This window comes from Sphaerodactylus townsendi, linkage group LG05, assembly GCF_021028975.2.
Source record: "Sphaerodactylus townsendi isolate TG3544 linkage group LG05, MPM_Stown_v2.3, whole genome shotgun sequence".
Lineage (NCBI taxonomy): Eukaryota > Metazoa > Chordata > Lepidosauria > Squamata > Sphaerodactylidae > Sphaerodactylus > Sphaerodactylus townsendi.
In genome coordinates, this window is record NC_059429.1 from 121797046 (window position 1) to 121824472 (window position 27427).

General features: G+C 44.9%; 1 protein-coding gene across 1 annotated transcript in view; it reads right to left on the bottom strand.

Moving 5' to 3' along the window:
* Positions 1-8241: 8241 nt before the first annotated feature.
* The window catches only part of APCDD1L (APC down-regulated 1 like), a 42620-nt gene continuing 23434 nt past the window's right edge, over positions 8242-27427 (bottom strand). Inside the window, exons 2-4 of the mRNA XM_048497642.1 lie at positions 17221-17395; positions 14766-15324; positions 8242-9433 (exon numbers count right to left, since the gene is read on the bottom strand). Of these exons, the coding sequence (XP_048353599.1) occupies positions 8663-9433; positions 14766-15324; positions 17221-17395 (1505 nt within the window). The 3' untranslated portion in view covers positions 8242-8662. The remainder of the gene's footprint in view (positions 9434-14765; positions 15325-17220; positions 17396-27427) is intronic.

Here is a 27427-nt window from a genome sequence, read left to right on the forward strand (position 1 = left end):
GCTTGATAAGAAAATGAATATTGCATCTATTTCAATTTCCTCCCAAATTTCGTTTTTTTCCAGAAGATTTTTTCCATGGTTTCAGAATATCTGAAAATTGTCCATCTATACTTCTGTTAGCAAGTCTTACAGCTTAATTATCCTGTACATAGCCTGCTGCCTGCTTCATACATGCCAACAAACCTTGCCAGCCATGGTTTGTTTATCCATCAGAATGAACAAACCCTCGTTTGAGGGTTGCTTCCAAACTAGAAATTCAAACTGTGGCTTGAAGTTGGGTTTGCATATCATATTTTGAACAAATTGCTTGGCTAGCTAACCCATCTGAATTTTCACACCTCTTGGAAAAATCTTCTAAGACGAGCATGTTAGGAGTCAGGAAACTGTTGTGCTGACTCAGATCCCTGTTTGTCTTGTTTATCAGGAACAAAACCCAAGGTTTTTTGCTGGGGAAAAAGAGAGAAGTCACATTTGACCATTGAAAAGGCGATGGGACCTGCTTCGATAAAAGCCACGTGGAACAGAAATAAATTGGGGCATTGAGTGAGATTGAGAGAGAAAGGTGGGTTGGTTTAAACTCACAGTTTGGAGGACCAACTCTGAGAACAAACTATGGTTTGCTGCAGTGGAATCATGTTGGTGGTTCTTGCCTTTTGAAAGAGTCCTGCTACTCCTAGGTTACAGCCTATTTTTCCTGTCTGCAGAAGGAGGAACAGAAGAGTCTGCTGGATCAGACCAGAGTCCATCTAGTCCAGCACTCTGCTACTCGCAGTGGCCCACCAGGTGCCTTCAGGAGCTCACATGCAGGATGTGAAAGCAATGGCTTTCTGCTGCTGCCGCTCCCGAGCACCTGGTCTGCTAAGGCCTATCAAGGAGGATCAAGATTGGTAGCCAGAGATCACTTCTCCTCCATAAATCTGTCTAAGCCCCTTTTAAAGCTAAAGTCTTTTAAAGGAAGGTGTCATTTATATTGATGAATACTCTTAAATGGTTACAAGGGACTTGATGGCTGCTTCAAAACAGACTTCTGGCTAATTGAAGTCTCCCCTGGAATGTAGCCGGTTCAGCTGCTGCTGGCTACTTGTTCTTCTCATTTTCAGCTCCATCTTCTGTTCTCTCTGAGCCCCACCTTGGTTTATGTGTTGAGAATTCCTCATAAGCATGTGAGAATTCCCCATAACCACATCGTCCTTTTTAAGCCCTGCAGTAAACACTACAAGAGAAACTTTCCATGGGTTAATTCTCTAGCAGTGTAATGTCAAAAGCTATAGAATGAACCTGTAGAAGGGAATACACCAGTAATATTTAAATGGTACATGCATAATCAGAATAAGCCCTGCTATTAGATGGTGGCATCCCCACTACCCCAAGTAAGGTATGAAGTGGACCTTGGTAGATGCTTGAACTTACAGAGGAAAACCTTTTTTAAAAAAGTGGAATACTTGGCTTTTGGCTAGGAGGCAGTAGGAAAAGGAGGACCTGACAGAAGATAGGTTGACTAAATGAAGCCATGGCCTTCAGTTTGCAAGACCTGATCAGAGCTGTCCATGGTTGTTAATTCATAACTCAGAAGTGACAAAACACAAAAGCAACAAAACACACATTACACACACTGCTTTTGGTTCAAGGCTCTTCAACAGGTAGCTTGTGAGTTCCCAGGGTAGCTCATGCATTCCTTAGACAATCCAGGAAAAGATCTACTTTTAGCTTTGAAAAAAATGTCATATACAGTGGAACCTCGGTTTTCGGTGGTAATCCGTCCAAAAAGAATCGATGAAAACCGAAACCGATGAAAACCAAGGCAAACTTTTCCGTAGGAATCAATGTAAATCCAACTAATCCATTCTAGGCACTCCAAAAAACATACCAAAAACACATTTTTTTTGGTGAATAAACATAGTTTTAATACTGAAAACAGTAACAAACAAGAACAGTAGGACCAGCTTCAGAGCCAATGGACCAATGTTGCACCAGAAAGCTGTCCAAAGAGGTCTGTTTCTTTCAGATTTGTCTGAAATGGTCATTAAACAAGTTGCAGACATGGCCTGCAACAGCTTTGTCCGGGGAATTTTTCTCCACAAACCCCTGCACCTTACTGCAAATCGATGAAAACTGAGGCAAATCGATGAAAACAGAGACAAAATTTTTCACTAAAAAAATCGAAAACCGAAACCGATGAGAACCAAAGGCAATGAAAACTGAGGTTCCACTGTAATGCTTCATTGCACTGCTTAACTAATAGCTTCATTTCTGGTGCTCTGGTCCACATTGTGTCTTAAGACTGAAGGAAACTTGGTAACATTCATGTGAACCCATGAAGCTGCCTTATAGTGAACCAGTATTGTCCACTCAGGCCTCTTCCGCACTGGCAGAATAAGGCACTTTCAATCCACATTCAATGCACTTTGCAGCTGGATTTTACTGTGCGGAATAGCAAAATCCACTTGCAAACAATTGTGAAAGTGGATTGAAAGTGCATTATTCTGCGTGTGCGGAAGGGGGCTCAGACTGGCAGTGGCTTTCCAGGATCTCAGGTGGAGGTCTTTCGCATCACCTGCAATCTGATCCTTACTGGAGATGCCAAGGATTAAACCTGGGACCGTTTGCATGCCGAGCAGGTCTCTGCCACTGAGCTCAGTCCCTTCTGGCTTGGAATAGTTTTCATTATTCAAAATCAAGACCTACTGATAGTATGCACAGTACTTCTTTATAGCTTGGATCGTATGGCTGTGCTCCTCTCATTCTTCTCTGTGGGCACTGTCCTCTGCTGTAGACCTTGCTTCCTCTGCTTGCGCAAAACCACTGTTTCTCTAGGAGGCCTTAAACGAACAGAAGGGCCAGTGGCGGAGGAGGTATGTTTCATGGCAGAGGACAACTGCTGTAGTGGCTGCAGAGAAGCATGAGTGGAACCATTTCAGGATCCAAGCTTTAGATCAGGGGTAGGGAACCTGCGGCTCTCCAGATGTTCAGGAACTACAATTCCCATCAGCCCCTACCAGCATGGCCAATTGGCCATGCTGATAGAGGCTGATGGGAATTGTAGTTCCTGAACATCTGGAGAGCCGCAGGTTCCCTACCCCTGCTTTAGATGCATCTCCTTCTAATGTTCTTTGTGAGTCATTATGTTGTATTGCTTCTTAGGACTATTTTCTTTTTTTTTTATCAGACCCTGATTTTGCGCCCATCTCCTTGATTTCTGCAGCTCACATTGTGTCTTCTGGTCTCTGGCAGAAGTCAATTTTGTAACAGTAGACCATACAGCTGTTGCTATGAGAGAGCAACATAAAATGGGGAGTAGTTTGCCTTTTATTAGGTCTCACTTTGAGAACAAACTCAGCAGCTGGCTTGAGTTATGAGCCATGGGATCCTTGATGAAAGGGACCCTTCCTGGGTCAGATCAAAGGTCTGTCTAGTCCAGCATCTTGTCTTCTGCAGCTGTTTCTCAGAAACCTTCAGAAGGACCTGCAAGCAAGACACCAAATCCAGAGCCTTTCCAATAGCCACTGAGAGATGTGGCCTCCCATGCATCAATCTAATCTTGCAAGGATGTAAATTATATTTTCAGTTTGTTACCTGGCTGAAATTGGGGAAATGCTTAACTCGTCTTTCCCTGTCCCACCCCAGTTTTATAATTAGTACAGGGTCTCATAATCCCAAAATGACTGTGCCTTGGCCCATCTGATGAGATTTCCTTTAAATCCTTAAACAGAATCTGCTCCCCTAGGACAGTACCACCCCAACCTTTATTGCACAAGAGGAATGGAGCAGGATAGCTAAGAATATTGAGAAGTGAATTGGAAATGCTGCCTTTCCCCCAATTTTACACTCTCTCTGTCACATACTTGCTTGGGGACCTTGGGTAAACCACCCTGTTTTGCTGTGTCTGCCAAGAAAACGCACTATGAACTGAAACCAGCTTAAAAAGAAAAGTTACATGCGTGCTCAGCGTTTTATAGAGAACTAGCATGCCCAGCCACGCATTGCTGTGGCTGAGTCTGGTGAAGTGGAAAAGGAAGAAAAGGGGAAGCGAACGGTTCGAACATGTGTCATTGCACAATGACTGGAAGGGAAGGCAGAGGCAAGGGGCCCCTCCCTCTCCTCCCTCTCCCGTTCCCTTGCATGGCAACCCTGCAGGTCCCTCCCTAATGTTCCCTTCCTCTGCTAGGGTGGGTGGTCCACGTCCAGGTGGGCTGGTCCTGTCCCTTTCACTACCTTCCCTTGCAGGTGAATTATCTAGCGTAAAACACGCTGGGAGGCATGAGCTACATTGTGTTCAAATTTCAGAGCGTTTGGTCTAGCAAACCCCTGGACCCTCCCTCACCTTCCCCTTCCTCCGCTTGGGTGGGTGGGCCATGTGCAGATGGCCCGCCCCATCCCTTTCACTCCATAAGGCAGTGGTTTTCAAGGAAGGCATGGTTGGTTCCCTTGTATCAGAGGGTGTTGCTTTGATGGCCAGCAGATGGCGCTGTTGCGGAACAGAACTGTGGTTCCAACTGTCACAAGTGTGGCATGTACACAATAACTGGCACAGTTGTGACATGTAAACAACAGGAGGTGTGGAAACAGCATGAAAACCTGGCCGCACGTGAATGCGACATTGTGTGAAAATTTCAAAGTAATCGGTCCAGTAGTTTGGGAGATTACCTGTCAGCAGAAAAACGAACTGATAGATTTTTATATATATAGATGCCGTCAAGGCCAGGTCTTAACATCATGACCTGAGAATCTTGCTGCTCACCTCCCCTGTTTTTCTTAAAGTTATAACACCTAACCCGATCAAGAGTTCTGCTGTGCTCAAAGGCTTGGACAACGTTTTGTGTCAAAAGTATTACATGGATTTTGTTCTAGCTTGGGGTTCGTTTGTTTTTTGATGTGGGGCAATGTGGCTGTTTACAGCCTTTTTTGATAATAATTTGACCCGCTGAAGTACTTTGAACATAAAAAAATGAAAGTAAATAAATTCTGCAAGTCTGCCTCAACTTATAAAGGAACACAACCCTTTTACAAGATGAACAGCTGTTTATGTACATGTTTTTAAAAAGTCCCCTGTGTAGGAAAAAAAAGTAGCATGCTGTAATACATTTTTTGATTTAAAAAATTGCACATTAGGATAAGCAGTACACTGGATTCCATTCTTACAGCAGAGTTCCCAGCTAGTATCTTCTAGAACACCCTGCAATTATTTACATATTAGCTATGAAAATACACCGTGTCTATTGTGGGAATTGCATAGCTGATTTCTTTTTTAAATTCCTGTGTACACCAGAAAACACCAGTATTTGGAGACCTTCCCCAATATCCTGCCTTTCCTGACAGCTAGAAAGCAAGACATGGGTTTAAGATTGTCATTTTCCACACGCTGCCCTGAGTTACTACATGATCAATAGCTTGCCCTTTAAATAAAGCATCCAGCAGCTCATTGTTAACTTCTCCTTTACCGAGATATTTCATAAAACGTGATCGCTATTGTTTACCCTGCAGCTCCCAGCTCCGAAAAACAGCTGCCGGATTTTGGAAACTATGATGTGAAAACAAGAAATATCAAACATGACATCCATTCCTCCTTTGCCAGAAGCAGGGCGTCCCAGAGTTAATTCAGCTGGGTGCTTTATTTAAGAAATTAATGGTACCAGCAGAGCCATAGGGGATGAATCTGCCTGAGAGAAGTAGGTAGACATGGGTTGTAAAAATGACGCCCTTCAGAGCATTTTCATCCCTGACCAATTAGTCGCTCTTTTCCTCATCAGAACGAGGGTTCCCAAACAGAAAACTGCTGCTTTGATGGATAATTTGGCCTGCAGGTGAAACTCACGGGCTTGTCTAACAGGCCAAGCAATGCACCTCCCCCATCCCCCAATAATTTTTAGATCAGACAAGGATGAAGGGACAAGGTTAAAGCCCCTCCACGCATAACGACAGTTACTATCTGAACTTGGCCACCAAGTGAACAGGAACTGAGGAGAATCCACAATGCCCATGTGATGGTTTCACAGGACGCAGGGTGGGGATCCCAGACCCAAACCATCACTTGGTAAGGTCTGAAGAAAGACTCTGAAACAAAGGGCAATAGTGACCCACCCAAGTGAACACAGGCCACCTGCTGTGAATTGTGACTGCTAGCCATAAAATCATAGAGTTGGAAGAGACCACAAGGGCCATCAAGTCCAACCCGCCGCCATGCAGGAACACACAATCAAAGCACTTCCAACATATGCTCATCCAGCCTCTGTTTAAAAACCTCCGAAGGTGGAAGAAGAGGAGTTTGGATTTATACCCCACTTTTCTCTCCTGTAAGGAGACTCAAGGTGGCTTACAAGCTCCTTTCCCTTCCTCTCCCCACACAGACACCTGGTTAGGTAGGTGGGGTTGAGAGAGTTCCAAAGAACTGTGACTAGCCCAAGGTCACCCAGCAGGAATGTAGGAGTGAAAACACATCTGGTTCACCAGATAAGCCTCTGCCACTCAGGTGGAGGAGTGGGGAATCAAACCCAGTTCTCCAGATTAGAATCTACCTGCTCTTAACGACTACACCCCGCTGGCTCTTAACCAATACACAACTCCACCACTCTCCGAGGCAGTGAATTCCACTGTCCTACAGCCCTGACAGAAAGCTCTTCCTAATGATTAGGTGGAATCTCTTCTCCTGCATCTTGAATCCATTACTCTGTGTCCTAGTCTCTGCGGCAGCAGAAAACAAGCTTGATCCCTCTTCAACATCAGGGGGCTAAAGAGCTCCTGATCAGCTACCAGGGGGCTACTGGGATGCACTTTTGTGAGTATTGACAAATGTGGGCCTGGCTGAAATTAGTGGGCACCAACAGAACAGAAAAGCGAGGGGTGGATATCTTTTAAGCAGATTTTCTATTACCTTTTCAACCGCCTCTGCCAACTCTAGTCATACTCCTTTTCAGAGGAAAGTGGGAATTTTTGTAACTGTAATCAAGAAGCTGTCCCTTGGGAACAGTCTTATGAATTCTAGCTAAGAATGGGGGATAATCACAGACTTGATCTTGTTTCTCTTGATTTGACCATTTGTGCCTGAATTGGGCCTGCATGTCGTTCTCTCCCTGCTGCTCTGTTTGCATCCATTTTTTCCTCTTCTGGCATGCAGGCAAACCATAATTTATTTAGTAAGGCCATAATGGCTAACTATGTTTTGCTCAAAGTGTGTGGGCGACAACAACCCGGGAGTTCTGCGGCATTTCCCCAGTCCTCTGAAACATGGTATGGAGAATAAGGAATATTACTACCATGGCCCCAATCTGCTGGTTTTCAGTATTCTGACACTAAACAGTGTTCTGCCTTCTCGAGACAGGGCAAGATCTGTGATCTCTTCCTGCCCCCAGGAATCCCGCAAGCAGATCAAAATAAATGAAAGTTTCTCAGAAACAGAAATCAGATGCTCACCAAATGGGATTAGAAGAGAGTGGTCTGTTTTTGGTTACATCCCCCAGTTTTAAGGATGATGAACTCCCGTTTTGGTTACATCCCCCAGTTTTAAGGATGATGAACTCCCGTTTTGGTTACATCCCCCAGTTTTAAGGATGAAGAACTCCATTCCCACACATACCCTATTCTGGAAGGTAAATACTAGGGAATTTCACTTACAACAGTACCCTTGCTAGTTAAGTGTATAACTGTGCTGGTTCTGAATAACAGGCACCTCTCTGAGACCAGATAATCCCAACCAAATCCTAAGCGGTAAATTTTCTTGTGCGAGCAGAACTGTTCCTTGGTATTGTAGCATTTGGGGGGTGGGGGCAGTCTGGAGCAGGAAAAATGTTCTCAGATCTACCTCAGCACTGAAGGAACAGGTAAGGTGCATGTGTGTTCATACAGGGGTGCATTTGGGTATCATGGTTACCACCAAGTGTTTTAGTGGGTGGGGCCAAGTAGGATTTTTGCCCAACAAGGCTTCTAATTGGCCACTGGACATGTGATTGGCTGTGCAGATTTTTTAAAAATTCTGCTCAGCAGTAGATGCCACCACAACACAAGGAGCAGCAGTGGCGTAGTGGTTAAGAGCAGGTGCGCTCTAATCTGGAGGAACCGGGTTTGATTCCCCGCTCTGCCGCTTGAGCTGTGGAGGCTGATCTGGGGAATTCAGATTAGCCTGTGCACTCCCACACACGCCAGCTGGGTGACCTTGGGCTAGTCAAAGTTCTTCTGAGCTCTCTGAGCCTCACCTCCCTCATGGGGTGTTTGTTGTGAGGGGGGAAAGGAAAGGAGTTTGTAAGCCTCTTTGAGTCTCCTTACAGGAGAGAAAGGGGGGATATAAATCCAACTCTTCTTCTTCTTCTGTGTGACTGAAGTAAAACTGAAGCAGATATTTTATGGCTGGCTGTGTCAGAATGCCAAAGGACCCAAAGACTCAATAAAACTGAAGACCCCTGATTGAGAACAAGTCGCCTATTTTTAAAAAATGGTTAAGGGACCATGAATGTGGGTGCAGAGTTGTATGTCCACACCTAGACACATATGAATGGCAGTGAGGGGAGAAATCCCTACCCATTTGGGTATGGCTCATCATTAACAGAAGAACACAAAACTACACATCTGTAAGGCACAAAATGAAACGGATTCCAGATGTGCTCCCGCTGACGAGGAAGATCAAGGCTGGCTACGTTCCGCATAACCCCTGACCAAAAATGTTTGAAGAGTTCTAGTCCCACCTGACGAGCAACGGGGCTAGAAATGCCAGCAACCATGCCCCGGGCTGTGACTTCAGCGCTGCATTGTTAAGGTAGTCGTCTAATCTTCCCTGATGGTTTAGCTTAATGTGTCTCAAAAAGGTGTCTGAGGGCCCAGCACACTGCGTGAGTGGTGACTGGTAAGAGGTGGGCCGTTTGCTGGGGGTGCTGGGGCTGGATCCGTCTGTCGGCCTCTCGCCGATGAACAGCAAGCTGCGGTCTTTCACATCCCGCTCGATTCTGAAGAGTTCGTACTCTGTGTGGGGGAGCCTAATCCCCAAGGCTGCGCATCCATTCGTATGAGTCACGTCCAACTCTCTCCCGACGCTCCAAGAGCCAGGCTCCCCACAGCTTCCGAAGTCAGAGGAGTTCAGCATTGTTACAGTTACCTGATCCATTGGTGTGACCTGAGCCTGGGTCACCTTGAAAACCAGCTCTGTGCCTCCTCTCACAATGAGGGACGGGCCTCCCTCAGTGTAGTGGCCTGAGGCATACACGGTGAAAGTCGGTTGTTTGCAGAGAGGGTCAGAGTAGTGATAATAGTACCCTTCCCAGGTGCGGTTGTTGCCGTGGAAGGTGAAGTACCTCGTGAGAAAAAGCACTGCCGGCCGCACCTCACACCGAGAACTCACCCAGCGCCCACTTAGCAGCATGGGAAACTCCGGCCTGACTGATAGTATGGGTGGGTGGTGTTCGTCTGCTCTGTATACAATCCCACAGGCAACGCAAGGATGAATGTGGTGCTGTTGGAAGGAAGGAAAAAGGGAATTATGAGGGGCAGAGTCATTCCAACTTTAGACTTTTTAACCACAGAAAACCATGTTTTGAAAGAAGAAGAAGAAGAGTTTGGATTTATATCCCCCCTTTCTCTCCTGCAGGAGACTCAAAGGGGTTTACAATCTCCTTGCCTTTCCCCCCTCACAACAAACACCCTGTGAGGTGGGGAGGGGGGGGGCTGAGAGAGCTCTGAGAAGCTGTGACTAGCCCAAGGTCACCCAGCTGGCGTTTGTGGGAGTGTACAGGCTAATCTGAATTCCCCAGATAAGTCTCCACAGCTCAGGTGGCAGAGCTGGGAATCAAACCCGGTTCCTCCAGATCAGAGTGCACCTGCTCTTAGCCACTGCTCTTAGCCACTACGCCACGACATGCAACCGTCTCTCACTCCCCCTCCTCGCAAGGATCGATGGCTGGCATTTCTCTGAAAAAAAAAGCCATTTCTCCAGCTATTTCTGTTAGGCTATGACGAATTCTGAAAATGTTCGAGCAAGAAAACTTTTATAACAGGGGGGAGCTGTGGGGGTCATCTAAGCCCATTTTTCCTCAAGGCAGAGAAACGTAATTTTTGGACCCCAAAGTGCTGCTGTTTCTTGAGTGGTCCACGAAAAGCCAAATGACGGCAGCATTTTCCTCTTCCCCCCACTATGAGGAGCTAGTCTCTCACTTAAGGGGCAAAGAATGTACACATTTGCGGGCCTGACAAACACCGGAGGGAAACAAAACTGATTATGTATTTGAAAATGGCCCCAAATGTTCCTGTTCAGTGTTATAAGTTGTTCCAGCGCTACTTATAGAAAGGGGCAATATACAATTTACAGCGAACTGTATCTGTTTTCATAAGCCAGCGTCGCCACATATGGTTGACTTTTGAGAGATGCCAGCCACTCACGAGTGGAATGTTTGTATGGGAAGCAGATTTAAGCAACTCCGCAGTTAACAGCTCAGCAATTCATGCGCGCACTGATTGAAGTCTGCAGTAATGCAGCCATTTTCAAATCACCTGACCACAACTGTCACTCTAAGGAGTGTTGATAGTACATAGTACAATATAACCAAATATCCCCAGCAGTTAGAGAAATATGTACATTCTTTGTAAGCAGGAAATACTTTAATAATGGAAGGTAATTTCCTAAGATTGGTTTTTGCTTTCGAGCAGATACTGATTTAGGGGGAATCAAAGAGGTCCTTTAGCACTGCCAGGAGTGGGTACAGCCTGCCACAGACTGGCTGCGATCCACACGCCACTGACTCTAGAACAACCCAACTATGTTCATGGCTATTCTGCAAGCTGCATGTATGCCAGTGTGGTGTAGTAGGTAGAAAACCAGACTAAGATCTCCAAAATCCACACTTCATATACACGCTACAAGGGTCAGTGCTATCAGTCACAGACCAGGAAAGGGATTTGGGCATCTTAGTTGATAGTTCCATGGGAATGTCGACTCAATGCATGGCAGCTGTGAAAAAGGCAAACTCTATGCTGGGGATAATTAGGAAAGGAATTGAGAATAAAACTGCAAAGATTGTCATGCCCTTATATAAAGCCGTGGTGCGACCGCACTTGCAGTACTGTGTTCAGTTCTGGTCGCCACATCTCAAAAAGGATATAGAAGAGATAGAAAAAGTGCAGAGAAGGGCAACGAGGATGATTGAAGGATTGGAGCACCTTCCTTATGAGGAGAGGCTGCAGCGTTTGGGACTCTTTAGTTTGGAGAGGAGACTGCTGAGGGGGGATATGATTGAAGTCTATAAAATTATGCATGGGGTAGAAAATGTTGACAGAGAGAAATTTTTCTCTCTTTCTCACAATACTAGAACCAGGGGGCATACATTGAAAATGCTGGGGGGAAGAATTAGGACTAATAAAAGGAAACATTTCTTCACACAACGTGTGATTGGTGTTTGGAATATGCTGCCACAGGAGGTGGTGATGGCCACTAACCTGGATAGCTTTAAAAAGGGCTTGGACAGATTTATGGAGGAGAAGTTGATCTGTGGCTACCAATCTGGATCCTCCTTGATCTCAGATTGCAAATGCCTTAGCAGACCAGGTGCTCAGGAGCAGCAGCAGCAGCAGAAGGCCATTGCTTTCACCTCCTGCACGTTATCTCCCAAAGGCACCTGGTGGGCCACTGCAAGTAGCAGAGTGCTGGGCTAGATGGACTCTGGTCTGATCCAGCAGGCTAGTTCTTATGTTCTTATGGAGGCTCAGGTGCGAATCCCCACTCGCCACGATGACTCCCTGGATCATGAGTTCGGGCTATCTCTCAGCCTTATCTACTTCACATGGGGTTGGCTGTGAGGATAAAATGGAGGAAGCGAGGACAAAACTGCCAACCACTCTGATTCTCCAGTGCAAAGAGAAGCAGGATGTAAATATTTAAATAAATTCTAAAGGCACGCAAGAAGAGTACGGAACGGGTTGCCTAGTTCTGAGGAAAGGTGGTATGTAAGTCTCGAACCCTTGAACCACAAGGAAAGGCAGGATATAAATGCTTTAAAGGATGAACTGAAATAAATATATCTGAACAAAAACAGTGAGAACATGCAAACAGATTCACTCCCTGAGTAGCTCAATTTTAGAATTCCTTTGGTTTCCTAAAAGTTTCTAGTCCCTATAGAAACTGCTTCTGAGCTCCCCCCAAAGCCCAGAAGGAAGGGAGACCCTGGCCCTTGGACCTCTCAAAAATTCACCATGTATCCAAGAGGATTTGGAGGAAGGACAGAGCTGGTGGCAATGAAAAGGAACGGCTGGCTTCTAAGCCAAGCCAAAAGCATGGGGCCAAGGTCTCTCGCTGTGCTGCGTGGAGTTATTTTGAAGGATACGACTGTCAGTGTCTAATTATCTGCAAACAGTGACATCATTTGCGGGTAACAAGCCGTGCGGAGCTGTTAGCTGATTAATTACAGCGTTGTAGTGAAGTCAGTGTATTTCAGTGCACCATCGCGTGGTTTTAAATTAATTTTAGAAAGCATTTATGTTTACCATCTGGTTTTGCTCATATGTATATGGTTTTGGCCCAGGATAACTCAGCTTTATGCCAATCGGAGCATATTTCCCAGAGGTCTGTCATTTGTCTTCTCTTTTTCTAGAATCCCAATTCCGGCAATATTATATGGGAGGGAAATGGTATTAACCTCCCCCCCCCCTTTTTTTTTTTCTCTTTTGACAAGTGTTTCATTTGCCTTCATTCCAGTTCCCATCTGGTAACAGTCATAAGCATTATTTCTGCTGTTGTTTGCTTGCGCTATCTTGCAGCTCAATCACATTTCTACATTGATTAGTTATGATTTTGATAAAAAAAAATACACCCTGGGAAAGAAACCAAGCTGCTGACAAAACCAGAAGGAGGAGAGAAAAAAACAACCCCGAGGCTGGCTGTGTAATCACATTTTGACTAAATGGAAAATCGAGTTTCTGTATATCCCAGCTGATTTCCCCCCTGTACAAGTCCTCCGCTGTAGGTCAATGGCTTTTTGGATAAACGTTCATTTTCCTTGCTTTTTACATGAACTTGCGAAACAACCCCGCACAAACAGAGGCTCTAATAACACTGACTGGCCCAGCCTCCCATGTCAGCTCTTTGGATTATTGCCTTTTTAAAATGCAACTTTTCCTGTAAACCCCTAAAGGCGGTTTCCTCTCTTCTCTTGAGATATCAGGAATTGCCATATCTATAACTAGATTGCTGGGAAAGATTAATTTATGCCCCAATAAAATTAATAAATTCATTTCACTTCAGGTCCAAAGTCTATCTGCAGAGTTCCAGGAGTGGAATGATCTCTGCCCCTCAAGACGCTACAGATAAGCCCTATTTGTCCCCCAAACACACAAATGATATAGTCACAGCCCAATGCCAACAGCAGCCACGTCTGTAGGTTCCAGGGGCGTAATACCCATTGGGCAAGATGGGCAGCTGCCCAGGGCACCACCTTGTGGGGGGCATCAAAATGCAGGGTTTGTTTTGGGGTATTTTTCCATTTTTGGCATGCAGGAGGAGCAGTTTTTAGGCTAGCGGCACCAAAATTTCAGAGTATCGTCAGGAGACTGCCCTTATGCTACCTCCCAGATTTGGTGAGGTTTGGTTTGGGGAGTCCAAAGTTATGGACTCCCAAAGGGGGTGCCCCATTCCCCATTGTTTATAATGGGAGCTATTAGGAGATGGGGGCTTCAATTTTGAGGGTCTATAACTTTGGCCCTCCTGAACCAAACCTGTGGGGGTATCATTAGAGTAGTCTCCTGATGAGACCCTGAAAGTTTTGAGACTGTGCCTTCAGAAATGTGCCCTCCCCAGCCTGCAACCCCTATTGACAGCAATGCAGAAAACTCAATGCAGAACAAAGATTCTTGGGCAAATTTCTGGGATGTTCCTGCAGGGGGTGCATTTTTGGACGTATCAGCTCCAAAATTTCAGGGTATCATATGGAGACTGTCATGATGGCACCCCCCAAGTTTGGTGCAGTTTGGTTCAGGGGGTCCAAAGTTATGGACCTCAAAAGGGTGCAGTTTGGTTGAGGTCCATAACTTTGGACCTCAAAAGGGTAGACCCCATCTCCTTAGCAAAGAATGGGGGATGGGGCAATCTTATCTATTCTGACTGACAACAGCTCTCCAGAGTCACAGGTCAAGTTCTTTCACATCACCTGTTTTTAAAACTGTAAATGCCAGGGATTTAATTTGTGACTTTCTGTATGCATAGCAAGTGCTCTACCACTAAGCCACAGATCTTATACTTTGGGGTAAGCCTGAGAGCACTGCCCATCAGCTGGGAGTAGACTTGACAGCGATGTAGTCTGTCTCAGAAAAATATATTAGTAGGGTTGTATATTCCTCCACCACAGAACTCAACATGCCAGATTGTGTTTGTTATAGAACGCTCCGCCTGAGGCCTAGTGCCTACCTCGCCCTGCCCCCACATCCATTTGAAAGTTTGAACAGTACTGTGATGATGATGATGATGATGATGATTATTATTATTATTATTAAAATTTAATAGACCACCCTATAAATGCTCTTGTATCAAAGTACTATAAAAAGTATCAAAGTACTATAAAAAGTATCAAAGAACTATAAATGCTCTTGTATCAAAGTACCATGTTCAATAATACAAAAAAATAATACCCAAAGGCAGAATGTAAAAATGAATGATAATTCTCATATTAGTTCGGGACTATATTCTAGTGTGGAAGCATACCATTTTCGACTGCTACACCATACTAGCACCTTTTTCTGAGACAGAGTATAGCACGGACGAAAATTCAACCATGCAAAAAAAGCAGTACAAGGCCAATTCTTACCATGGCGTTCTGCAGGGGACGCTGGTATCCTGTTGGCCGATAGTGGAGCCTCTCTGACCACTCTGTGTGGATGTCCCCCAGGTACAGCTCCTCCACTTCCCTGCTGCCCTGGTTTTGCTGGAGCAGCAAGGGTTGTTCATACTTCTCCACCCGTACCAGGCTCAGTTCATGCATAGCAAAGCCCAGGCCGGCTGTGCAGTCCCGCTCTGCTTTGGCGCTCAGAAGCTCGTAGAGGGCACCTGGCGCCCAAGTCCGCCCAGGTGACAAGAATCCATTGCACCGTTCTCCTGAAGTCTGGTTGATACGGGCAACTGTTTCCTGCATGGCCCGCTGGCTGTGGAAGACGATGCCAACTTTGTGAAGATGGTAATCGGCTTCTGTGGCACCACGGGTGATCCAAGAGGCCTGGCGGAGGCGGACTTTGCCTTTGATGACTAGGGAGTAGGTGGGGTCCCGGCAGGAAGGGTCTCGATAGTAGAACTGATAGGCTTTGAAGAGGCGGTTGGCGTAGAAGACATAGGAACGGGTGATGAATTCTGGTCCAGGCCGTACCTCGCACCTGCAGATGGGGAGGGAAGTTTTCATTACAACTACAGCATTGGTAATAACAACATGGTTTCAACCATGCTAACAGTGTATTGGAAGACACACAAGTTTAAATGAAGCAACCACAGATTCATAACAAAGACAACATAAACAAACAACAATACCCGGAAGTGACAGATTCAAAGGAAATGCTCAGAAACGTTTTTGGCAGATTGCCAAATTGGAAAAAAACCTATATCTTTTGTCCTCAATCAAAATAGATGTCTATGATCAGGAATATACAAATAAAACTGTTGAAATATGAAGCGCATTAAAATGAACTAATGCATCCTGTGTGTTCTCTTTTATATCAACATAAATGCAGAAGCACAACTAGGAAAAATATAGCCCGGTGCAAAATCTGAGTCGCCCCCCCCCCCTTTGTATGGGCGGCCTCCCTTCCCCCACCACTACCAAACAACATGGTGGGGGAAGGGGAAGGGGGGCAATTTTCCGGCCCCCCCAATGTGATTAAATGGCCGCAGCCTGGGTACGTTTGACCCCTATGTGTCCCCCTGGGCCCCTGCATAAATGGAGAAACCATCTCTGAACACACAGAGTGATTTAATCAGAGCCCTGGTTCTTACCAACATTGTGAATGACTGTGTGAATAAACTTCAGGCTGTAAATAGGGACTTGCTTAATGGAATATTCAGCAAGGGGGGGGGGGGACCCACATTCCTACATAGCAAACTATCATGTCAGGAAGAAACCTGGGGCTATACCATCTGGTTTTCTACGAATGGAGATTCTACAGATTTTGGGTTTTTTGGAAACAGAAGCTTTCAATGAGTCAAAATTGTGCTTCAATATGTGTTGTTGAATACAGGCCAGGGCTTCCGGGATGTCCTTCTTTTTATAAGTTAAGCTCTGACTAGATATTTGGCAGAGAGGAGGACTCTGGCTACAAAGGGAACCAGGTATGTTTCATGTACAAATCTCAGAAAAGTGAATGCAAACAATGCATGGAGCACAAACAGAAGATGTTTAGAAGATTGTCTGGTAGAACCTTGCCTATAGAACCACCGCCCAGAGCCCTCCGGGGATGGGGCAGTATAGAAATTGAAAAAATAAATAAAATAAAAAATAAGTCTCAGATTATTCCATCTCAAATTGAGGCTCAGTGACATTTCTAAAACCTGAGGTGCAATTGTGAAGCAAGCCTTTATTGGCATAGAGGAGGTGCAATTGGCAGATTTGTTTCCAGCAGAGCAAGGGTCTAGGTTTGAAAGGCAACAAATGCAATAAGCAATTAAGATTGAAATGTATATATATAATATATATAATGTATATATAATATAATGTATATAATGTATATAATATATTATAATGTATATAATGTATATAATGTATATATACATAGTTTCCCCAAAATTAAGACAGGGTCTTATAGTAATTTTTGCTCCAAAAGATGCGTTAGGGCTTATTTTAAGGGAATATCTTATTTTCGGGGAAACAGGAGATATTAATTAATTAATTAATCAATCAGTTGATAGACCGTCCAACCCCCGAAGGGCTCTGGGCGGTGTACAATGAGACATAAAACAAATGCAATATAAGATCTCATATATAGCGATAAAACAATATAAGATCTCATATATAGCGATTAAAATTCATTAAAATACATTATAGCAGCAATTTCAAAAATTACAGATAAAAATACATGCACAGATGCATGCACAGATGAAACATTACAACTAGTTTATATATATTATACACACACACACACACACACACACACAAACATACATATATAGGTATATATATATTTAAAAAACCCACAAATATCACACAGGAGGCACAGTGACAATGTACCTCTGCTCCGCTTGATGGTTTTACATCATCCCTTCCACTGCTACCAGAGCCTTACCCTGTTGAAATCCAGTGACCTTCCAACCGGGGAGGCAAAAGAGCTGAAATTCTGGCACCATCATGAAGGTGGCGTAGTTGGTACTGGCATTGGGGCTCCCACCACAGTTTTCCAGAGCTGGCCTGCTCCTTGTGAGGTACGGGGACATCCCATTGCTTCTTTCCAGATATGTAGGCTTGAGAGAGAGAAACCAGATGTTTTAGGGCACAGACACAGATGCTCAGGAGCACAGCATTTCAGTTACCAACCACCCCTGTTTTGCTACAGCATTTACAAAGTGGCCTCCTCCACCTTTCATTTATTCACTTTTATTTTGCCAAGCAAGGCCCTAGGCGTGGTGTGATAAGCTACAGTACTGCAGTCAAAAGCTCTGCTCTCGACTGGAGTTCAATCCGGACAGAAGACAGTTTCAGGTAGCCATCAAGGTTGAATCAGCTTTCAATCCTTCCAAGGTCAGTAAAATAAGTACCCCAAGGAGCAGCAGTGGCGTAGGATGTTAACAGCTCATGTATCTAATCTGGAGGAACCCGGTTTGATTCTCCGCTCTGCCGCCTGAGCTGTGGAGGCTTATCTGGGGAATTCAGATTAGCCTGTGCGCACCCACACACGCCAGCTGGGTGACCTTGGGCTAGTCACAGCTTCTCGGAGCTCTCTCAGCCCCACCCACCTCACAGGGTGTTTGTTGTGAGGGGGGAAGGGCAAGGAGATTGTAAGCCCCTTTGAGTCTCCTGCAGGAGAGAAAGGGGGGATATAAATCCAACTCTTCTTCTTCTTCTTCCATTTGTTGGGGGTAAAGTGTAGATGACTGGGGAAGGCAATGGCAAATCACTCCATAGACACAGTCTGCCTAGTAAATGTGATGTGACATCACCTCATGTGTCAGTAACGACCCAATGCTTGCACAGTGGACTTCCTTTACCTTTATATTGCCAACCACTGTACAGTCACCATCTTGTTTCCATTCACTGCAGTCCTTTGAGGCATGAAACTGTGGTGCCCATTTTACAGATAAAAGGAAGAAAGGTAGTGGCTGGCCCAATTGTTTGTTTATAATGGTGGTTCCTTGCTTTTCACACCCCCACCGAAGACAATAATCCATGGTGCTGTAACATGCCCACTGGAGGGCTCACCAGAATGCGCTAAATTAAATCGGTCACCATATCTTACATCTCGGTTCTGTTTGCAGGGCGCAACTTTCTTGCACTCAGCAAAGGACATCTGGTCTCACTTTTTTTCCTTTTGTTTTTCTAACACAAGCTTAGTTCCAGTTTAAGCACCCACAAATCATAGAACTGAACACACCGGAACTCGTCTACTACTGAAGCAGACACTTGGTCCCTCAAGGTCAACACTGGGCTTTTCTGCACAATTAATTTAAAACGTTTTGAGGGAGGAAATCAAACTTTTCCTCCACAGAGTTCTGAATTATTTTTACCCCAAAATATCTTATTTCCACCCTGAAAACATTTTACAAGAATCCCCTTTTAAAGTGATTCTCCGGCTAAAACGTTTTGGAAACGTCTTCAGTTGCCGTTGATCTATTGACTATGTTTCCCACGCTTCTCTGCTTCCCTGAACTTTATCCTCGGCAGCATATTCTGAGCTCACTCAGTTCCCCCTCGCCTGTTTATCGGCAACATTTCTCTGTTTGTTCTTTTATTTTCGGGGGGCCAATCTTCGAAGCGTCGAGTATACAAGGAGTAGAGAATGCAGAAGGAAACTGTGAAGCATTGAAGGATCGATTCAACACAGAATAAGAAAAAAGAGGGTAAAATCAAGTAATGGCAGCTAGGAATCCTTTTGACCAGGTGAGTGCAAACAGAGGGGGGGAGGGAAAACATTTTACAAACGTTTTAGAAAAATATGTGTGGAAAGGACCAGACTGGCAGCGGCCCTCCACGGTCGCAGGCTGAGATCTTTCCCATCACTTAACTGGAAATGTCAGGAATTGAATCTGAGACCTTCTACATGCAATCAGTTTCCTTTTACTTCACATAAGATCATCTCAGACTGGACAGCTGAAAAAAGTTATGCCCAGATTTTCTGGTCATGGGAAGAGCCCTTCAGAGGTCTAGGAATTGTAGGAGACAGGGTCTCCCAGAGATTTGCAGCTGGCAATGGAAGGAATGGGTTTAAGCACAAATTCGTGAGCAGCGGAAAGTGTAAGCAGGCAAGAATGGCCAATATTTTCTAACCCCCATTTACCCACCCGATAGAGCAAGTTATTCTCTGTTGTTGACAACCGACATCAGGGTCTAGAACAGGCTGACCAGACATCCCGCTTTTGGCGGAACAGTCCCGCCTTCAAATAATTTGTCCCGCGTCCTGCGGGTAATTTAAATTTTCCCGATTTTTGGGAGGCTGCCGCACTGCCTTCTGGGGTGCAAGACAGTGTGGCAGCCTCCCACGCGTGCAGCCGCAGGAGCAAGGCCTTCTGGGGCTTGCCGTTTCCCGCCCTGTCACAGCAAGCCCTAGAAGGCAGTGTGCTCCTGCCTACCCCCGTCCCGGTTCACAAAGGTGACCATCTGGTCACCTTAGTCTAGAAGCAAATAAGGCCACTTAATACCAACTTTTAAAAGAAAAGAGGAGTCCCTGCTCGCTGGCTGTCTAAAAACAAAAGCACCCTTGAAGCACAGCATCCATCATTACCCCTACAATAAAGCAATACAACTGAGCCTAAGGCTTTAAGGAATTCTTCTAATGTACCATCTCTGGCTCAACAGTGGTTGCAAAGACTGGCATATATCCCGCTGGAGGAAATTCCTTCAGCCCCAGTGGTCTTCCTCCAACTTAAGTGGCCGTTTGACCAGAGGAGGCAACATTTGAAGCCATCCTCCAGTCCTTGGCTCTAGGAAAGTGCCACTTTAGCAGGGGTGGCCAACCTATGGCACTCCAATTGGCCATGCTGGCAGGGGCTGATGGGAATTGTAGTCCATGAACATCTGGAGCGCCGTAGGTTGGCCACCCGTGCACTATAGCTTTGCATCCAGCTGCAGCTGCCCTGGTGAAAAAGCTCAGTACTGAAGGCTACACAGACTGGCTCTTGGCATGCAGCTGAAAGGGCTGGCTTCTTGAAACATCTTCCATCCCTTCCAATGGCATGGAAGAAGTTAATCCTGCTCGTGGCACCAGCTTGCAGACGGCACGGCACCCACGCATGCCAGCTGCACTCGCAGTAGCTATCATGCCAGGGACAGCTGTAAGAAGCAGCCCTCAGAAAAACCAGCCTTTGACCAACTTTCCGACAAGCTTTATTATTCACCTCTAACGCTCTGGGTGCTTAAGAACGGTCCAAAGTTTTATTTAGAAAAAAACAACAGTCCAAAGTTACTGGATATTAATAGCAAAGGACGCATATGCTCATTGCTGTGAAAGACGCAAAACAACCCTGCTGGGTAGGGTTGCCAACCTCCAGGGAGTCCCTGGAGACATCCTTGAATTACAACTGCTCTCCAGGAGACAAAGGTCAGTTCCTCTGAAGGAAATGGTAGGTCTGAAGGTTGGACTCTATGGCATTATACCCTTCCTACCCCTAAACGCCACCCTCCCTGGAAGCACCTGCAAATTTCCAGGAATCTCCTAGCACAAAGTTGGCAACTCTACTGCTGGACTAGGCCTAAGGTCCATTTAATCCAGGCACCCTGTTCCCCAGAGGCCAGATCCAGTGGTGGAATCCAAAAATTTTAATAACAGGTTCCGATGGTGGTGGGATTCAAACAGTGGCACCGCCGCACACGCGCACCTCCAGTCTCTATTGGGCAGGGAGGTTGCTTTAGTAACCCCTTCTCGGCACTCAGAAAAAATGAGTAACCACTTCTAGAGAAGTGGTGAGAACTGGTTGGATCCCACCTCTGGCCAGATCCTAAGAAGCTCATGACCATTATCCCCAGGTGCTTGTCCCCAACATCTGACTATTCTACCTTTAAACCATGAAGATCCAATTAGTTAGCAGCTAATCTTCTACAGATCTGACAAATTCTCAGGTCCAGGGGGACCTCCAAATCCCTAACTTTCTGAGGTTCACAGAAACTGAGATGAGTTCATCTGCTACATGACAACATGCAAGGCTTTTGAGTTATGCAGAACTCTTTCCCAGGCAGAATGGTTTTGAACACAGCTGGAAAGCGATCCAAGAAAAAACAACCTATTCCAGTGTAACAGCTCCCAGACCTCACCTAGATTTCCTTCGAAATTATCCTCCTTTCTCTCCACAATTTGCTGTTGAGGGGCAACAGCTAAACCTGGAACGCTCCAACGACAGAACATTAAGACTTTCCGGCTACCCTTTTACAAGGACAGTAATTTTGTCGCTTACCTCATTTCCCGTAGCTGCGGATGTTACTGGCTCAGGCAATGGGGGGAACGCTCAGCCAAACCGAGTCTTTTGCCTGCTTTTCCTATCACTTGTTTAAAAAACCCACTCACTTGAAGTCAATGGGATTTTACCGGTGGAAGAGACACTGCGTTAGTTTCTCTAACACCCTTGTCCAATTGTCTCTCCCCCTCCCCAAATGTTCTGCAGACATCCGGCTTAGGTTTGCAGTCATTAAAGCTAAGTGTCGCCCACCCAACAAAACACACACATACTCCCTCTTTCCCTTTCATTCCAGAAATCTACAAATTAGAATCCATGTGGTACAATGGGATTGGACCCATGGCATTACTGCATTCACATAACTGAGCTTTCTGGGTGGCAGTTTCTCTCCACCACGGACCTTCCGCTGGGGTTCAGAAGTCCCAGCCCCAGAGCACTTTGAATGGTAGTTGGGTAGATGCCACATTCAACTATTAAAACTAAACATTTCCAGTTGACTACAGCCACTTGGTTGCTGTTCAATCCTGAGGAAAAAAAGAAGACCCCAGTAGGGTGGATTCCAAATGGGAACAGGAAGTATGTCACTGTCTGACAGGTCGTTTCCCCACTTGCCATCTGCTGCGCGCTACTCTCGCCAAGTAGCGCGGGGTCCCACGGCACCCCCCACTACAGGGGCGGCGACAACACAGCCGCCCCGACACTGCCGCTCTCGCGCCCCCTCAGCGCGCGTCATTCCTGGTGCTCCTCAAAATGGCGCCCTGCACGGGGTCGTGGGGAAGCCCGGGAGCACGCCAGAAATGATGCGCGCTGAGAGTAGCGCGCAGCAAAGGGTGGTCGATGGTAAGTGGGAAAACAACCTCAGTCTCCTCTGGCTCTGACAGCCAGTGTGGTGTGATGGTTAAGAGCAGGTGGACTCTAAGCTGGAGAATTGGGTTTGATTCCCCACTCTCCCACACAAGTGGCGGATTCTTATCTGAGGAACTGGATTTGTTTCCCCTTCCTACATTCCTGCTGGGTGTTCTTGGGGTAGTCACTTTCTTCAGAGCTCTCTCAGTCCCACATACCTCACAAGGTGTCTGTTGTGGGGAGAAGAAAGGAAAGGAGTTTGTAAGCCCCTTTGAGTCTCCTAACAGGACTGAAAAACGGGATATAAATTGAAACTCCAACTCCTCTTCCTCCTTCTTCTTGGATTCTGGCCACCATGGGACCTTTTCTGAGTCAGGTATCTCAAAAGGAAACTCTCTCCCTTCCAGATATTTGGGTATGGTGGGGGAGATCCAAGTTCTTACTCTTCTTGCTTCCAGACAAACAGTTGGAAGGATGCTGATATTGCACATATTCTTGGAGATTCACTGCACCCGTCAACAAGATTGCAACAGATTGAAGACCTGTTTTGTCCGAATGCAGCAGCTATCCGATGTGCAGCAATTCACAGTTCTGCTACAAATCAACGGGGCAGGGCTACACAGATTTAGACACTTAACAGAGTAACTTAACAGAGAGAAATGGATTTGAATGTGCAGTTACTAATGGACTCGGATAACTGATTGTTTACACTAATGTGAGCATGCATGGATCAATGCAGCTCTTCCAGAAATCTACTAATAATGGCTCGGTGCCCAAGCATATACATGCTAATGGGTTCAAGCCGATGCAAGGCGCAAGTCTTTGATTAAATCCTTATTACGCCTCATTGCCAGAAGTTTCAAGTCTGTGTTGTTTTATAGTGCAGACGCTTTGGCAAGATAATCACAGGGTTTTGACACATTAGAAAGGTTAATCAGCGATAAGGCTTGGCAAAGAAAGCATCAAAGAACAACTTTCACCTCGCCAGAGGGAATTTAGATTGAACTGTGCTTGTGGGAATGAAGTCTTATGATACAGATGCGTTGGAATGGATACAGACACAGATGGGCGGGAATGGAATGTTCATGAATATTCCAACAGCTCAGGGAACAGAGCTCCCAAATGGTTTCCAATCCAATTTTCAGAAAGGTAAACTTTGGATTAAATTCTCAAACCAGTACCAGTGACAAGACTGCTGCTAGATCTGTCCAGCCCAGCAATTTGTTCCCAAGTGGGCCCAGTCAAATGTCAATATCTTCAAGGTGGTGGCAACCTGGTCGCCCTTTATCATTAGCTTTCAGAACTTCACAATTTCTGAACACGAATGTACCATAAAGTACAATAAAAAGGTACATCCAGGAAGTACGAGAAACCAAGAAAACACTCAAACAACAAATATAATCATATCCACATATGACTATATTTATACAAAACAGCACTGACAAAGATCGAGTGGTGGTCTCACCATCATGCATTTCAAACCAAGAGGGAGAAAAGCAACTGAAGGGACAATTTGGGCCGAAAAATTGTCCAACAGGGACAAAGAGTCCAAATTGTCTGGTCCAAACTGTCTCCTTCTAGGAAAAGCTGCCTTCAGGCTTTTCTTACATGTGGCAACACGTCCTCAGGCCCTCAAGTAAGCCAAAATAATAGCAGCCCCAGGAAATATGGCCTGTATTTAAGTAGAACGATTCTGGCTAGTGACACCACATATTTATTTAGCTAACAACATCATGCAATCCACACTCCCCAGGATAGCCGGGTGGTTACCCACAACAGACGAGGCTGGTGAAGTTAGTTTGGCCTTTGGCAGGGAGGAAATATACACAGAATGTTTGTAAGTGGCAATTTTTGGGAGCAGCATAAAAAAATATGGGATATGTTGGGTTGGATCCTGTGAATCCATTCCACTAGCTGTGGTATTTTCTTCCAGCAAAAAGCTTCTAGCTATGAGGAAAGCTTCTAGATATGGAGAAAAACATCACAGCTAACAGAAAAGAACAAACTATAGCCATGGTGGTGAACCTTTGGCACTCCAGATGTTATGGACTACAATTCCCAACTGGCCATGCTGGCAAGGGCTGATGGGAATTGTAGTCCATAACATCTGGAGTGCCAAAGGTTCGCCATCACTGAACTATAGCCTGTCTCAGAAAAAGATACTAGTAGGGTTGTAGATTCCTCCGCCACAGAACTCAACATGCTGGGCCTTCTTTGTTGTAGAATGTTCCGCCTGGGTCCTAGTGCCTACCTAGCCCTGCTCCCCTCATTCATTTCATAGGAAGGCCTCAAATTTTGCTAAGGTGATTGGTAGGATGACTATTGGTGGCCCTGAGAAATATTCATAAATGTTCTAAAACACACGCTGTGGAGCTGGATAAGGACTGTCCACCACTCCCCCTAAATGCTACCTTTGAAAATAACAGCCATCTGACTGAAAAGAAATGAGAGATCTATGAGAAGCAAGACGGTTAAATTATAGTTTTCCTTGCAAGCCAAAAGAAGACATAATGGCATTTTGCCCACTCACGGCAGAAACTCTGTATAACAGACCACAAAGGCCACTAATAACAGTAATGCAAAAGCACATTTCCTCAATTTTTTCTGCGGAGTATTTTTAAAAGCACAATGATTAATCAGACGATGGTTTGGCTATGAAAAAGGAGCTAAAAGCACATTTCCAATGTCTAAATAATTAATATCAGTCTCAGTATTAAAATGGTCAACTACCACATAACAGTAAAATATATGGGGAGGGGGGAGTACCATCAGCAACACAAACAGGGGCACTGGCAGGAGTTGAAAGAACAAGGAGAAAAATTACTAGAGGGTGGACAAGGGTTTTGTAAAGATAAAAGCTGCCTGGCGGCCTGACGTGGCATGTGGTATAGAAACTGTAGCAACTGGTAAGTACTCAGAGTATCATGCTATTTATAAAGGATAAAAGAAAGTCAATGCTGCAGGATGAAATAAGGAAAAGCAGATTCTTGTCATGGGAGAAATATCTGGCACATTCGGTCTGTCAGACAGCAGAGAAAATTTTCTGGAGAGTTCTGTCCCCACAACTGAGGAGGGAATACTCCAACCATATAATACGTATACCGGTAGCAAGGAATCAAACTATCGCCACAGGTAAAAGACGGCTGGTTCAGTTTTACGGCCACATCAAAAATACAGTTGTGACCAGAGATCAGATCCACATGTACCAATTTCATTTCAAGGAATAATTTATTTAAATATATTTACTTAAACTGTGTATAAATGCCAGTTCTCTCCCTCAAAAGTGGGACCTGAATTAAACTACTAGCTGAAGAAAACATACAACTTCAAACACAACTAAGAGAAATTATGAGTGGTGACGAGAGTTTGAAAATAGGATCAAACAAAATTCCAACGAGAAGCCAGCAAAAAAACCATAAATAAGATGCCCATGTTTCAGACAGCTGTCCAAAAAAGCAATCCACATTTAAGTCCCAGGGTTAGCAAACGTTCAAGGTCTCCCGAAAATGTTTCGGTCCTGGAGCTAATGTACATATGCTTAACTCTCTCCTCTCAAAGTCAATGTGTTAACTCTGGCTGGCACATGGCATTTTTACATCTGTTTCATGAATCTAACAACACAGTAGGTAGGCAACATTACTCAACTTGTAATCCCGACGCAGCTATATCTGTGCAGAAAATCAAGAACTTATTTGGTGTCTACCAGGATGGATTTGATTTAAATCAAATCAATATGAATTACGATTGAAATTGCTTGTCAGTAAGACTAGATTTAAATCATGGTTTTCTGCATAAAGACTCGTTCTTGCTGGTATAACCTTAATATTTACAACAAGATTAAGGTTTCGTTTTTAGAATAATAACTTTTCAGATCAGTTTTACAGTTATATCAAGAATAACTGATTTGGTTATACTATTAAGAAATACATAGACAGATAATTATGAAATTGTTGTGAGGTGGTTAAGAGCGGTGAACTCTGATCTGGAGTTGTTTCCCTGCTCCTCCATATGAAGCCTGCTGGATGATCTTGGGCTAGTCACAGTTCTCTCAGAACTCTCTCAGCCCCATCTACCTCACAAGGTGGGGAAAGGGAAAGGAGGGGAAAGAGTTTGTAAGCTGCTTTGAGATTCCTTACAGGAGAGAAAGCCAGGGTACAAACCCAAATATCTCCTCTTCCTCCATCTTCATCTATAGCAGGGGTCTTCAAACTATGGCCCTCCAGATGTTCATAGACTACAATTCCCATGAGTCCTACCACTTGGCCATGCTGGCAGGGGCTGATGGGAACTGTAGTCCATGAACATCTGGAGGGCCATAGTTTGAAGACCCCTGATCTATAGTTTGATTTGGGCCACCAGGTCTTTCAGTGTTGCATTTTGCACATATGCCTGCCTTATCCAAAGGTAGAGGAACTTCATTAAAATATAATCAGCAGGTACAATGAAGCTTCTGGATTAACCAGACCAATTATATGTAACAGGAATTTGGCCTTGTGCCCTAGCTTGGACATTGGAGCAGTACTTATTGGTGTTCAAGCTCTAGTGTCTGCAGGTGGCTGCTGGTTACTCTTGGCTGAGGATGCTGAGCCTGCATTCATTCCCTGTCCATTCACAAAACCAATAAAGGATGTTACACTGCAGAACATTCTAGCAGGAACATTCTGCAGTAGGAAATAATAATGGTATTTTCCAGGAACTTAATTTTGGATCTTGAACATCAGAAAAAGGCCAAGCAGATGTCATGAAAACCAGAAATCCCAAGAGCTCCAAGATGATGATTTTGAGCTTTTGAAAAGCAAAATAATATTACATTCCTGGGTTTTAGAACTGCAAATTAATAGATTATTCAACTGAACTTTTAGCTGATTAACTGTGGCGGATAACTAATTGCCAACAGCATACTTTAAGTAGATGGAATTGTGATTTTTAAGGGTTTCTTGGTTATACTCTGTCTTGCATAGTAGGGGAAAGTAAAGAAGATGAGTTCTCCTTTTAATGAGGAGTGATAAATTTTGTTCATTGAAGCGTAAGATCTTACACTGTCTC